Below are 12,344 nucleotides of genomic sequence, written 5' to 3'. Positions count from 1 at the left end.
TGAGTCACTATATTGTACACTTGAGACAAATATTATACTGTATGTTAGCTAACTGGAACTTAAATGAAAACTTCAAAAAGTTTTTAAGAAGAATCTTACTCTTCATAGGATCCTTACATAATTTTGAGTTGAGGGAAGGCATGTGGGAAACTCAATATAAAAGTGGGCCTCTTTGGGGGGAATAGAAATCTTCAAAGAAAACATAACTTCTCTTTGTTGTTTTGTGGCTTCTTTGGTGAAATCATCCCCAAGATACTCTGTTAATTAAATGACAGCTGCAAAGCTTCTTTAGGTAGTCATGTGATCTGCTCCCCATCCCGATCTTCACAGCAGCATTTAATTTTCCTTTGCAGGGCCTGAGACACTTTGTTTTTAATCCCTTAAGTCACTGTCAGAAAATTATTTTTATCATAATAAAACAGTACAGCCTTATCTCCTCTACTGGAGAATATGGCTTCTCTGTATCCCTAGAGTGCCACGGCCATGGAAATCAGAAGAGACGACGATGGTAGCTTGGACCTGGGAAGCAACAGTAGTGATAGACAAAGTGAGACATGGTCAGATAGGAGGTCCACTGAACATAAGAATAACGCCACTTCCTGGTTGATTCGATGCAGGTGTGGGAAAAAGAGAGGAGGTTGGGGTGCTTTTAACTTCTTATTTTGGCCTGAACAATTGGAAGGACTGGTCCCCATTTCGTAGGGTTGAGAAGAGTGGAGTACAGGGAGGCAAACCATGAGTTCAATGTTGTACGTTGATATGCCTTGTAAACGTTCGAGTAGAGATGCTCCGGAGGCAGCTGAATGTGTGAATATGGACATCAGAGGATGGCTTTCATATCCAGCTCTGCTGTCCAGTAGGGCAGCCACTATCCACACATGGTTATCTAGGTTTGGATTTAAGCTACATGTAAAGGTTTATTTAGTCACAGGAGTATGCTAGTACTCAATAGCCACAGGTGGCTTGTGACCACCATATGACAGGATCATACTACACTAGCATCCTTGCAGAATGTTGCCTTGGAAAGTGTGGTGAGGAGTTACGAATCTGGGAGTGGTCAGCATGTCGATTGTCCTTAAAATCAGAGCACAGGATGAAATCACCCATGGAGTGAGCCTTGATAAACAAGAGGTCAAGAGGTCGGAGGTTACTTTGATAATGAAGAGTTAGGAGATGAGGAGGATACAGCCAAGGAGACTAGGAGTGAAGGTCTGTGAGGCAGGAAAAGAACTGAGAGAATGGGTTTCTGGTGGTGATGCAAGGAGGAAGTGATCCACTGTGTCTAGTGCTGGTGATTGAGTAAGAGGAGGCCCATCGACTATTGGATATGGCAGGGTGCCCTTGAAAGAGCGGTTTCAGTGATGTGCTGAGGAGGGCCACCTGGTCCAGAAAGATCATGGGGGAATGAGAAAGGACCCGCTGAGGGATTTTTGCTATAAAGGGAATCAGTGAAATGGGACCTGAGCTGGAGAGAGATGTGGAGATGAGATCATTTTTAGGAGAGAGAAAATAGCATGCTTGGATGCTGATGGGAATGATCTAGTAGGGAAATTTCAGTAAGGCTCAAGAGAAGGAGGCACTTTTAGTAGATGAGGGCAGATGGAACCCAGAGCATAGTGGAGAATTGGGACCAAGATAGGAGGTAGGGTAGGGTAGGGTAGAGTAAGAGGAGGAGAGATGGAAGGTGTGAGTACAGATGCAGAAACAGGTTTGACAGGGAGATTGTGTAAATTCTCTTCTTGGTAGCATTGATTTTCTTCTTGTTGGCAATGTTGATAAGTCTCTATGGGTAGCGTTACTGGAGGCTGAGGGAAACTTGACATCTTGGTTGGTTTTCCTTGTTTAATAGTAATGACACTTGGATGTGCTTAATTTTTTTTCATTTTCTTAAACACATCCTGCCGTTCACAGCAACATTTAAAAATGTTTTACGTGAAACCACAAGCCATGTATGGCTTAGGATCTAGAGTCTGTCTAAAAAGGGAAAGGAGAATATATTTTCAATGCCCATTGAAAGTGTGTTAAACCATTCTTAAATCACCAGAAGTCTTTGAAACTCAAAAGGCAAAACTAATACATATGTATTTTGAATTTTCTTTGCATTTCCACTGCGGTCGTCTTCGCCCTATGGTAGCAGAAGTCAGGATCTAGTTTGAATGGGGAGAATGGGATGGTGTTAGGAAGTGGAAATGAGTGGATTTCCTTCTCTGTCATGCATAAGACCTGAGTATGTCCCCCTTACACCTGTGTGTGATACAGCCCCACGTATTGTAAAATCATCCTGCCTCGTGAGCGCCATAGTTCACTACAGTTCTCACATAGCTTGCCTATATTTTACTGCCACACATGTACAGGTGCACTGTATTACTTTCTCCCTATGAAATCTCTGGACAAAGAGATTTCACATAAAGAGATATGGCACCAAGAAAATAGAAACCCAAAGTATTACATGTAAGATACCACTTTAATTGAAGGAGAAATTGAGTTAAGTATCAATGAGCATCAATCAACCTTATTTTCTAAATGTAACACTTCTCCCAAAATTCTAGTTTGATCGGGAACCAAACTCTAAATTGTCTGTTTATGTAATATCACGTGAACAGAACAGAAACACAGCGAAAATCTCAAATGAGGAAAGCATACTGTGTACTATTCATACAAAATGTCTTAAGTGTTATAATTAAACACATGATTCCAAGAACGGCTGTATGACACAGCTCTGAAAAGAAGAAAAAGACTAGAGGGTTCTTCAGAAGTAAGGCTTCTAGGACCTTGATTTTGAGGTTTTCCTTGGTGACTCATGAAAAACTAATGAGAATATCTGTCCATTTTAATGGTATTACCTGTTGTGTTTTGTTTTGTTTTGTTTTGTTTTGTTTTGTTTTGTTTTGTTTTGTTTTGTTTGGGATGGAGCTAGGGGAACAAAGACCCGTTTGTTAGCGTTTTGGTTGTTTCTGGGAGGCACCACGATTCATTTTGCTGTACAACAAATGATATTCGCACCGTGGAATCTTCAGAGTAAGCCGTAATACTCCTGGAGACATTTAAACTAATAGCAAAGTGGAAACCATGGCATAGCATCCCGAGCCGTGGTCTGGTGTCATGGAGGTCCCTGAACAGCTGCCATCCACCCAACTCTAATTCAAGTGGGATCCCACCAGACAGAGAGAGAGCCAGGGCTTCCTATTTTTAACTGAAAATCTGCTTTGCCTTTTGGGCATGAATGCCCGGTCCTAGCGGTAAAGAATTTTCCACAAGACTCATGGGGGTGGGGGGGGGGGGGAAGAAGCAGCTATTTATACTCATGTTTGAGATTAAAAGAAGGGGAAAAAAGCAGTATTAAGAAGAGAGAACATCAGGAAGGGGGGCAAATATTGTTTGCCTACACTAACAACAAGGTGATAGATTGCAATATTTAGGCACGTTGGTGGTCCTACATCTATTTTAAGCTCATTCCCTAGTCACCTGTGTGATCTAGCACACATTCTTTCTTGTTTTTTCCTATGAAAAAATAAGCAGCTACGTTAGAGAGTTATTATAGGCATGTTTTGAGATGATGCATAGAAAATGCCCAGCCGAAGGCCTGACGTGTGGAAAGTGCCAGTAAATGATTGCTCTCAAAGTAGTCAGACCTTTTAGGGTCAGATTTATCCTAAGTCCTTGTCCTTTTTTTTTTTTTAAGTTTTTATTCAAATTGCAGTTAGATAAGTTTTTATTCAAATTGCAGTTAGATAACATACAGTGTACTATTCGTTTCAGGCGTACAATATAGTGACTCAACACTTGGTACGTTACCTGGTGCCCATCACAACAAATGCCCTCCTTAATCCCCACCACCTGTTTTCCCCATTCCCCCACCCCTTCCCTTCTGGTAACCATCAATTTGTTCTCTGTAGTTAAGAGTCTGATTCTTGGTTTTCCCCTCTCTTTTTTTCCCCCTTTGCTCATCTGTTTTGTTTCTTAAATTCCACATATGAGTGAAATCATAATGTATTTGTCTTTCTTTGACTTCTGTCACTTAGCATAAGACTCTCTGTCTCCATCCATGTCATTGCAAATGGCAAAATTTCATTCTTTTCTATGGCTGAGTAATAGTCCATTCTATGTGTAAATACCACTTCTTCTGTGTTCATTCGTCAATCAGTAGACACTTGGACTATTTCCATAATTAGGCTACTGTAAGCACTATAAATGTTAGGGTGCACGTATGCCTTTGGAGTAGTATTTTTGTATTCTTTGACTAAATATCTAATAGTGCGATTGCTGGATCATCAGGTAGTTCCATTGTTAATTTTTTGAGGAACTGCCATACTGTTTTCCACAGTAGCCACACCAGTTTGCATTCCCACCAGTAGTACAAGAAGGTTCCCCTCTCTCCATATCCTCGCCAACACCCGTTGTTTCTTGGGTTGTTGACTTTAGCCATCCACAGGTATGAGGTGATAACTGATTGTCATTTAGGTTTGCATTTCCCTAATGATCGGTGATGTTGAACATCTTTTCATGTATCCTAGGTCCTTGTCCTTTTGAGATTAAATCCATTCCAGTATACGTATTAGCAACCCCTACTTCTCCTGGTTTTGTTTTGTTTTGTTTTTGTATTATCTATTTATTCTGGTACACAGTCAGTGTAGCCAAGAGCCACATTCTCTTTGAATAAATTTTCTTTGGAAATCCTATTGTAATCTTCCTTGGATTCTAAGTTGATGATCGGCAACTGTAAGCGGGGTATTCTATGGTTTTTAGAGTGTCTCCCTTGTGTCCAGCTTCTCCTGGCACAAAGGAGAAGTTTTGGCCCAGGAGGAATCATAAAAACAGATATACATAGATTCAGTTTTAACCATTACCTGTGAGGCACCAACATGTGTTTCTACCTAGGTTTCAAGTTTAATGGGAAAGTTGAGACCTCATAATAGAACCTTACTTCCTTCGATATATTAGAATATTTTTCTTTTGCTTTGTTAATGGATATACCTAGAGTTGAGGGTCGTGGGCTTAGAGCAAAGGTCAAGTCACGTTTCTCCATTTAGCAACTCTCTAAATCCCAGCTTTGATGATATGGAAACAGTCATTTTAAAATATCAAGGGAAAACTTTAAAATCGACATAAAACATACTTGGGAGCAATGATGTGAGCCAACTTTAAGGTCAAAATGTCATCCAAATACCTTTAAAGTGTTCGGTGAGATTTCTGGAATTTCAGGGTCTGACCTGTCTCTTGATCTCTGGTTTGTATCTTACACTGTCCAGGTCCTGATGCAAGGCAAAAATCCGGGGATAGCTTGGAAGTATGCACTTCCCAAGGTCATGAATGGAACTCATCCGGCCTCAAAAAGGCACAGTCATGCCTGGAGTACGGTGCAGTCTCAGTGCTCCGCGACCTGCGGTGGAGGTAGCTGATTTCCTGATTCTACCTTCCAAGTCTTTTCTCAAAGCAGGTTCTTTGATCTCACACATCTTACATGTACGATGTAAATAAGCAACAGAAGAATCACCTTCTATGGGAACCATCCCTGTAAAAAAGCAAACGTTATTGTACTGTTGGAGGATTTTCCTAGGTAGAAGGGAACCAAGGCTCACACAACTCAAGTTCTTCATAACCAGGACTCAACAGTTATATATCTGAAATCTATGGGTGGGGGGAGATTTACAAAGTATATATTTATTTGTATTTGTATTTTATATCTATTTATTTGTATTTAATTTAGCTTCTCCCTACCCTGACTTCTCTGTTGGTAAGAACCTCCCACTGAGGCTAGCGGAAGGCAGGCTCAAAACCAGCAAGAACATACACAAGGCAACTGCAAGGCATCCGTCTGAAACACAGGCATTGTGTCATTCCATTCCCTCCAGGGGGAGGCCAGCAAAGTCTCTCTCTGGAGGGAAGTTTGTTAAATCCGAGAAATTGGCCTCCTAAGGGAGGGAAAACCACAGCCATCCTCTCAGGGAGCCGAAGGCAAGCATTTTATCTAGATCCAAAGATACCACATATTTGTGCATCAGTCAGTCTTTGTCACACGTGCCCCTTCGAGAAGAAGAATGGAAGTCCATAAAGAGATCCGTGAAGCCAAAGCATCAGTGTTGGTCATTCATTTTTCTCGTTATCAGAGCATCTGATACAGTGGGTCTCCCTACTGTGTCCTATTGCCCTAAGCACAGTGGGGCATCTTGGAACCAGACACAGAGCCGAAATACAGAAAATGAAGAAATTCTTATGTCTGTAAGGCCTCTTCAGGTGCTCCTGCTAATTAACAAAACATGAGGAAATACTTATTTTTAATAGATTAAATAAGTAAAAGGGAATACATTTTTAGAGAAATAAAGGGGATTAAGCGTACACATATCCTGATGAGCACTAGGTAATGTATAGGATTGTCGAATCCTCATGTTGTGCACCTGAAGCTAATACGCTGCTGTACGTTAGTTATACTTGAGGAAAAAAGAAAAAAAATGGAAAAATACCCAAAGAAGTAATAAATTTTTAGTAATAAACACTTTGAAGGCTCTATGCTGTGCAGAAGAAAAATAACTTTCCCTAATCCTTTAATCTGCAAATGCCAACGTTAATATGTTGCTCTGTGTCATTCTCTTATTCTCTTATGCAAACATAAAAACACGTGCACTTAATGTTCTCAGACACATGCCACAAAGATCATTTTGTCTACTTTTTTTACTGCACAGAACCCATGCCGTAGATACCTGTTGACCCTATGCTTTTTTTCACTTAAATTATGAGCAGTTTTTCACATCCCGAATGCTCTTTGAGATCTTTTGCAATAACTTCCTGCTGTTCCCGGGAGAGCACAGTTCCTTGGGAGGGAGAGACAGTCAATCCATTTTCCATTCATGGAGAACAAGTCCATCCAAAGGGAGGATGCTGGAGAAGTGCACTGTGGGATTCTCCCCTTGGCTGGATTTAGCAGTCCCCTCACGAAACTTACAGACTGCGATGTGTCTGAGCCATATGAGAAGGAGAGTCCAAATGAATGCATGCTCTGGAAGTAAACAATTAAGTTTAGGGAATCCCAATATGGTTTTGGTGACCGACCTTAACCTAATCATGATCCCAAGAGTGACTTTTCATCGTTTCTCGGATGCCATCGTAAGGAAACGTACCATGTAAATAGAAACAAACCGAATTCACAGAGGAGGCAGCCTTCGTATTTGGAGAGCTGACAGATAAAATTATTCACACAAAAAATATGTGCCTCTGATGAGAAGTCCTGAGATGGATACTGCAAGCCAGACAACGGGTCCCACTAAAGCAAAACAAAACAAAACAAAACAAACAAACAAAAACCCCAAAAGGTGGTATTTATCACTTCATGGTTCGGGAATCCACACCAGTCTTAAAACCCAAGAAGCTACACATTAAAATCATTAAAACATGAAAGCTATTATCTGGCGGGGGGGGGGGGGGGGGGGCGGAGAATGAGATTCAAATGAGTTGCAGATTTTATCAAAAGGAGGTGTTGTCATGCAGTAGTTGGATTCCATACCTTGAGTTCAACATCAGAATCCTGGTAAGTCAGAAGCTAAACATGGAAATGAAATCGAACTGGTTATCTGTGATTTTCACGTTGTAACTTCTGATGTCTTATTAGGTTACATAAGCGTAAAGGCCATTTGCTTACGAGATCAAAACACTCAAGTCAGTTCCTCCTTCTGCAATGCAAGAACCACGCCAGCAACTGAACCCAAAATATGCAATGCTTTCTCCTGTCCTGCTTAGTAAGTCATCTGGAAATGTCTTTCTGGCTATGTTTGTACTTGTATTTTCTTATTATTGATATGAGAAATTGAAACCCACTGCCGGTCCTTCTGAGCAAAAGTGACTCAGGGAGAGACAGAATGCCCAAAAAAGTAACAGAGGAAAACAAGACATTTGAGGTGAAAATATGTAACTCGAAAGACCCAAGTTTGCCTTAGACATGCATTTTAACTCTGGCTGTACGAACCTAACCCTGGGATTTAAAGGTGTCTTTCATTTTTCTTTTTAAATCTTTACATAGAGACCCCTCTGAACTAAAACAGATACTTAAATAACACTAAATCCTATATTGGTTGAATTTACATGTGGTTGTGTGTTTAACTTTCATATAGTCATCCAAGAATTTAACAATCATAATACTATGCAGACCATGAAACCCCAAATGCAAATTACACAGTAGCAAGTCACAAAATAAAAAGAAAGGGTAGAGGCCAAGTGGTAATCCACTTCTGATGATGGAACTCTATGGGGATCTCATTGGGTTTGTTTTTTGGATGGATTTTAGCCACACTATTGTTTGGACGCTAATTTTAAGTAATCTTCCCAGCCGAATGGAGTCTTTTGTGTGACTTATCTTCTGCCAAATGTATTTATAGAGAATTGACAGAGTTTCTTCTAAAGCAGCGTTGTGTTCACTAATGTTTCAGATCATCTTAATAAGTAGTGTTTGCTCTGAGGTAATGCAATTATATTGCACAATCTTTTCATACACGTACATGTATTTTTTCCTTGTAAGAGCACGTTTGTCATAATTGTTTCGGGCTTCAGCTGTTCACCAATCCCGTATGCCCATGTGTCAACCTAGTTTTTCTCACAGAATCTGGAACCAGCTGTATCCTGAACACCAAGAGTAGAAAGAAATTTGGTGGGCTTCCATGGATTTTTTTTTTCCCATTTTGCTAATAAGACATGGTTACCAGACAGTGTCATTGACCCTTGTGGAGTAAGGTGTCCTCTTTAGATGGTGTGCGTGTATTTGTGTGCATAGGACGTGTGAGTTTGCTTGAATGGCGTGCTGATGTTTTCTGATTTTAAGCCTACTTCCCATTGTTGGTTATTTCTGCCAAGCAAAAAAAGGACCCCATTCATATGTACATCTGTGAAAAGGGAGAGAGCCTTGCTCATGCCTGACTTCTAGAACTTCCGTGATGGCCACGTGTAGAAATTCCACTCTGCAGTGACCAGTTTACTAGCTATTTAAAAGCAGAACAGCCCTCCCAGTGGCTCTGCAGGATTAGAGTGATGTAATGGGCAGGATCTTCTGCTCTGTTCCTTTTTTCTCCACCTTATCATTTATAGCTTTATGTTTTCTGTTGGAATAATGGGACCCTCGGTGACTGTTTTTCCCCAGAGATACACTGGCAATGAGGTCTTAGACTGTTCGAGTGACAAGGACAGAGGAGTTCATCCAGTCTAACTCTGTTGTTTTCCCACATAACAACCATGTCATAGGCACTGACTGGAGGCCAGGCTGGATCTGGAGAAATTGTAGCTCCTCCCGTCAGGGAACCCATAATGTAACGCCAGAACTGGGAGTGTAAGGCAATAATTGAGATGCAGTGAGATACGGGCTGTGAGGTCTTATGAATAGAAAACGCAGCCAGGGGAAAACGGACAGCATTAGAAGCTGGGCTTTGAGGTAGGGTTCAGAGGGACTAAGGACAGATGGAGAGGGAGCCTAGGGCCCAAGTGTGCACAACCATGAAGGTCATGAGGCAAGTCCACCTGTGTTGTGCTCTTTGCATACTTTTACAGACTCACCATATTTGCTGCATGAGGGAAAAACTTGAATCGGGTGGACGAAAATACCATTTTTATAGGAGAATGCTGAAACTAATAATTTCCTAATAGGCGTGTTTTCTTTACGTCCTACAAGATGCGGATAATTCTACAAATAAGGAATCATCTTATTTCGGATTCTCTTTCTTTAAATAAGCTAATAGGGATTATGCAGTGTTTTAGAACACGTGTCATCTAGAACTCATGTGCTAAATTCTCTGGACTGAAGGGAAGGTTTTTAATTTCACGCATCAGGCTGGTGGGAGAAACCAGAGGAGAACATTACAGGACTAGTAAACGTGGCAGAAAGGCAAAGGTAAAACAGAAACGTTATTTGACCTCAGTGATGGTTTGTTTCTGGAAATGCAATTTAGAACACTGGTAAGCCCACATCACTTTTAGACAGCTCTCCTGTGCCTGAAATGTGTAAGATCTTATCTCGTGGATCTTTTTTATGCCAGGCCTTCAAATCCTAGAATATCAGTTAGTCGAATGCAGTGATCGGAAAGGTTAGTAGTTTCAGTGCATCACCCTTCAAATTCACACCAAGTCTCAGCTGTGATAAAAGTGATCTGGCAATCTTTCTTTTTTTTTTTAAGTCTATTTTTATTTATTTTGAGAGAGAGAGAGAGAGCACACGGGAGAGGGGCATAGAGAGCGAAAAAGAGAGAGAATCGCAAGCGAGCTCCCAGCTGTCACCACAGAGCCCGATGCGGGGCTCGAACTGACCAACTGTGAGATCATGACCTGAGCCGAGATCAAGAGTCAGATGCTTAACCAACTGACCCACCCAGGTGCCCCCACGGCAATCTTTCAATAAAGAACACAAGGTTATGTCTCTCAAGCATTCGTAAAGTTTAAGAGTAGCTAGAAAAGTTAGTTGGGGGAAGTGCGTACTTAGAAATGGCCACCTCTGAATGTGCCCCTGTCTCCTGCACGCATGTGTGATGCTTGTGCACACCTCCCCTTCCCCTCCCGCAACCCTCCTTCCCCCTCCCGTCCCACCCCTTCCCCCTCTCGTTAATCGCTCTTCCCTTAGTTTAACTGCTGTACTTTGTATTAATTTCTCTTGTGGCGAGTGTCACATGTCCACCTCATCACTGTGTTGTAGGCTCCTTAGTGGAAACAACATTGCCTCGTTCATTTTTCCAAGCCTGATGCTTAGGAGAGTCCTTGGCACAAAGGGAAGACCCCAGTAGACTTGGCTGAATGAATGAATTGCTCGGGTCTCCAAAGGGTACACGTCTCTTCCCTTGCCAACGGCAAGAATGTGTTTTTGCCCAAAAGCGTGTTGTGATCTCATGTGAGTCCCTATCCCTGGGCCACACTAGCATAGGCTTCAAAACCTGTGGAAGAAGAATTATTGTGAATTGCCCTTATGGGTTCTAAAATTGATGGAAGACTTTTATCAGGCGGTTAAATCTTAGGCGGTAACTGCTTTGGAAGGGATGGTCCAAAATCTTAGCTTCATTGGAAGTCATGTCGTTTTTCACTGCAAGCTGGAAGCCAGGCGAATGGAGCGTGTGCAGCAGGTCATGTGCGGGGGGCCAGCAGAGCAGGAAGATCCAGTGTGTCCAGAAGAAGCCGTTCCAGAAGGAGGAAGCAGTGTTACATTCTCTCTGCCCAGTGAGCACGCCCACTCAGGTGCGAGTCTGCAACAGTCATGCCTGCCCTCCAGAATGGAGCCTTGGACCCTGGTCTCAGGTAAGTGGGCACGAGTTGGAGTCATGAGTCTTGTTTCCTGTGGACAAAGAAAGTGGCAAAAACAGGGGTGTTGGCTCCCCCACGAGGCACTCAGCTTTTATGCTTTCCTGGGCATCACACTGAGTTAGCGTGATGAGGCATTCTCATTTGTGTTTTTTGTGATTTCTCTGCATCCTGTAGATTAGGAACCCATGCACAACATCTTAGGGTCTTACTTAGAAGTCTAGAGAGTAGAGTACGGGGGGCGCTCAGGCTAGGCTGTAGAGCACAGCTCGAAAGGATTGGAGTGTCCATGGATTGGCAGACGAAATGGCTACTGATTTCTCCAAAGCACATGGAAAATGCAGATACAAAGAAGGTGGCGTAGGAAGGATATTCAACTCTTGCTTGGTGGGGAAGAGCCGCGGGGTTAGAGGGATACAGAGGGGAGTCGGGCATAAAATTTCCTATCGTCACAAACTCTCAGTGAAAGGTAGAAAATCATGAAATCAGCCGAGGCTTAGAGCCACCTGCCATTCACAAGTCAGAAGTGCTCAGTGGGGTCTCAGTTTGCCAAAGGTCCCCTCAGGCACAGCGTCTGGAAGCATCTTTGACTGTCCCAACTTGTAAGAATGATGCTACCGGCATCTACTTGATAGAGATAAACATCCCACACTGTAGGGGACAGCAGCCCAGTCTCTGCTAAACCACGGATGTCAAGCCAATTTTATGGAATCATCAAGAAGATGCAGCGCTTTCGTTGCCTGAACAATGAAGCCAGGTAGAAGTCTAGGACCACATTTCTACCATGCTTTCCTTCAGGGTGCATTATCCTGGAGTATTGATTTCTGATAAAGTATAGCAGTGTACTCGCAAATCCCCCACAGAGTTCAGACTGAGAATTTTTGAAATTATAGAACATGGGATTTTTAAAAATGTTACAACTCTATCTGTTAAGGGAGTAAGGAGCTAGCGGTGGGAAAGAATATCTTTGAGCATGTGTAGATATGCTTTAAAATGAAGGAATGTATTGACTGATAGTAGAAGGCAAGTCTAAATAGGATACGGTATTATGTCTGGTCTCATTCTTTGCAAATAAGGAGGTACAGTTT

The 12,344-nt window shown here is 42.1% G+C and overlaps 1 protein-coding gene across 2 annotated transcripts in view; it reads left to right on the top strand.

Moving 5' to 3' along the window:
* Window positions 1–12,344, top strand: part of ADAMTS18 (ADAM metallopeptidase with thrombospondin type 1 motif 18) — a 140,491-nt gene that overhangs the window by 114,827 nt on the left and 13,320 nt on the right. For both annotated transcript variants that reach the window (XM_060650090.3, XM_060650089.3), the window contains 3 exons: window positions 5,250–5,391; window positions 7,604–7,730; window positions 11,049–11,253. In XM_060650090.3, the coding sequence (XP_060506073.2) occupies window positions 5,250–5,391; window positions 7,604–7,730; window positions 11,049–11,253 (474 nt within the window). The remainder of the gene's footprint in view (window positions 1–5,249; window positions 5,392–7,603; window positions 7,731–11,048; window positions 11,254–12,344) is intronic.

The sequence above is a fragment of the Panthera onca genome, chromosome E2 (assembly GCF_046562875.1).
Source record: "Panthera onca isolate mPanOnc1 chromosome E2, mPanOnc1 haplotype 2, whole genome shotgun sequence".
In the NCBI taxonomy this organism is placed as follows: Eukaryota; Metazoa; Chordata; class Mammalia; order Carnivora; family Felidae; genus Panthera; species Panthera onca.
Note: the sequence above shows the minus strand (reverse complement) of the source record. Positions and strands in the feature narration are given on the sequence as shown.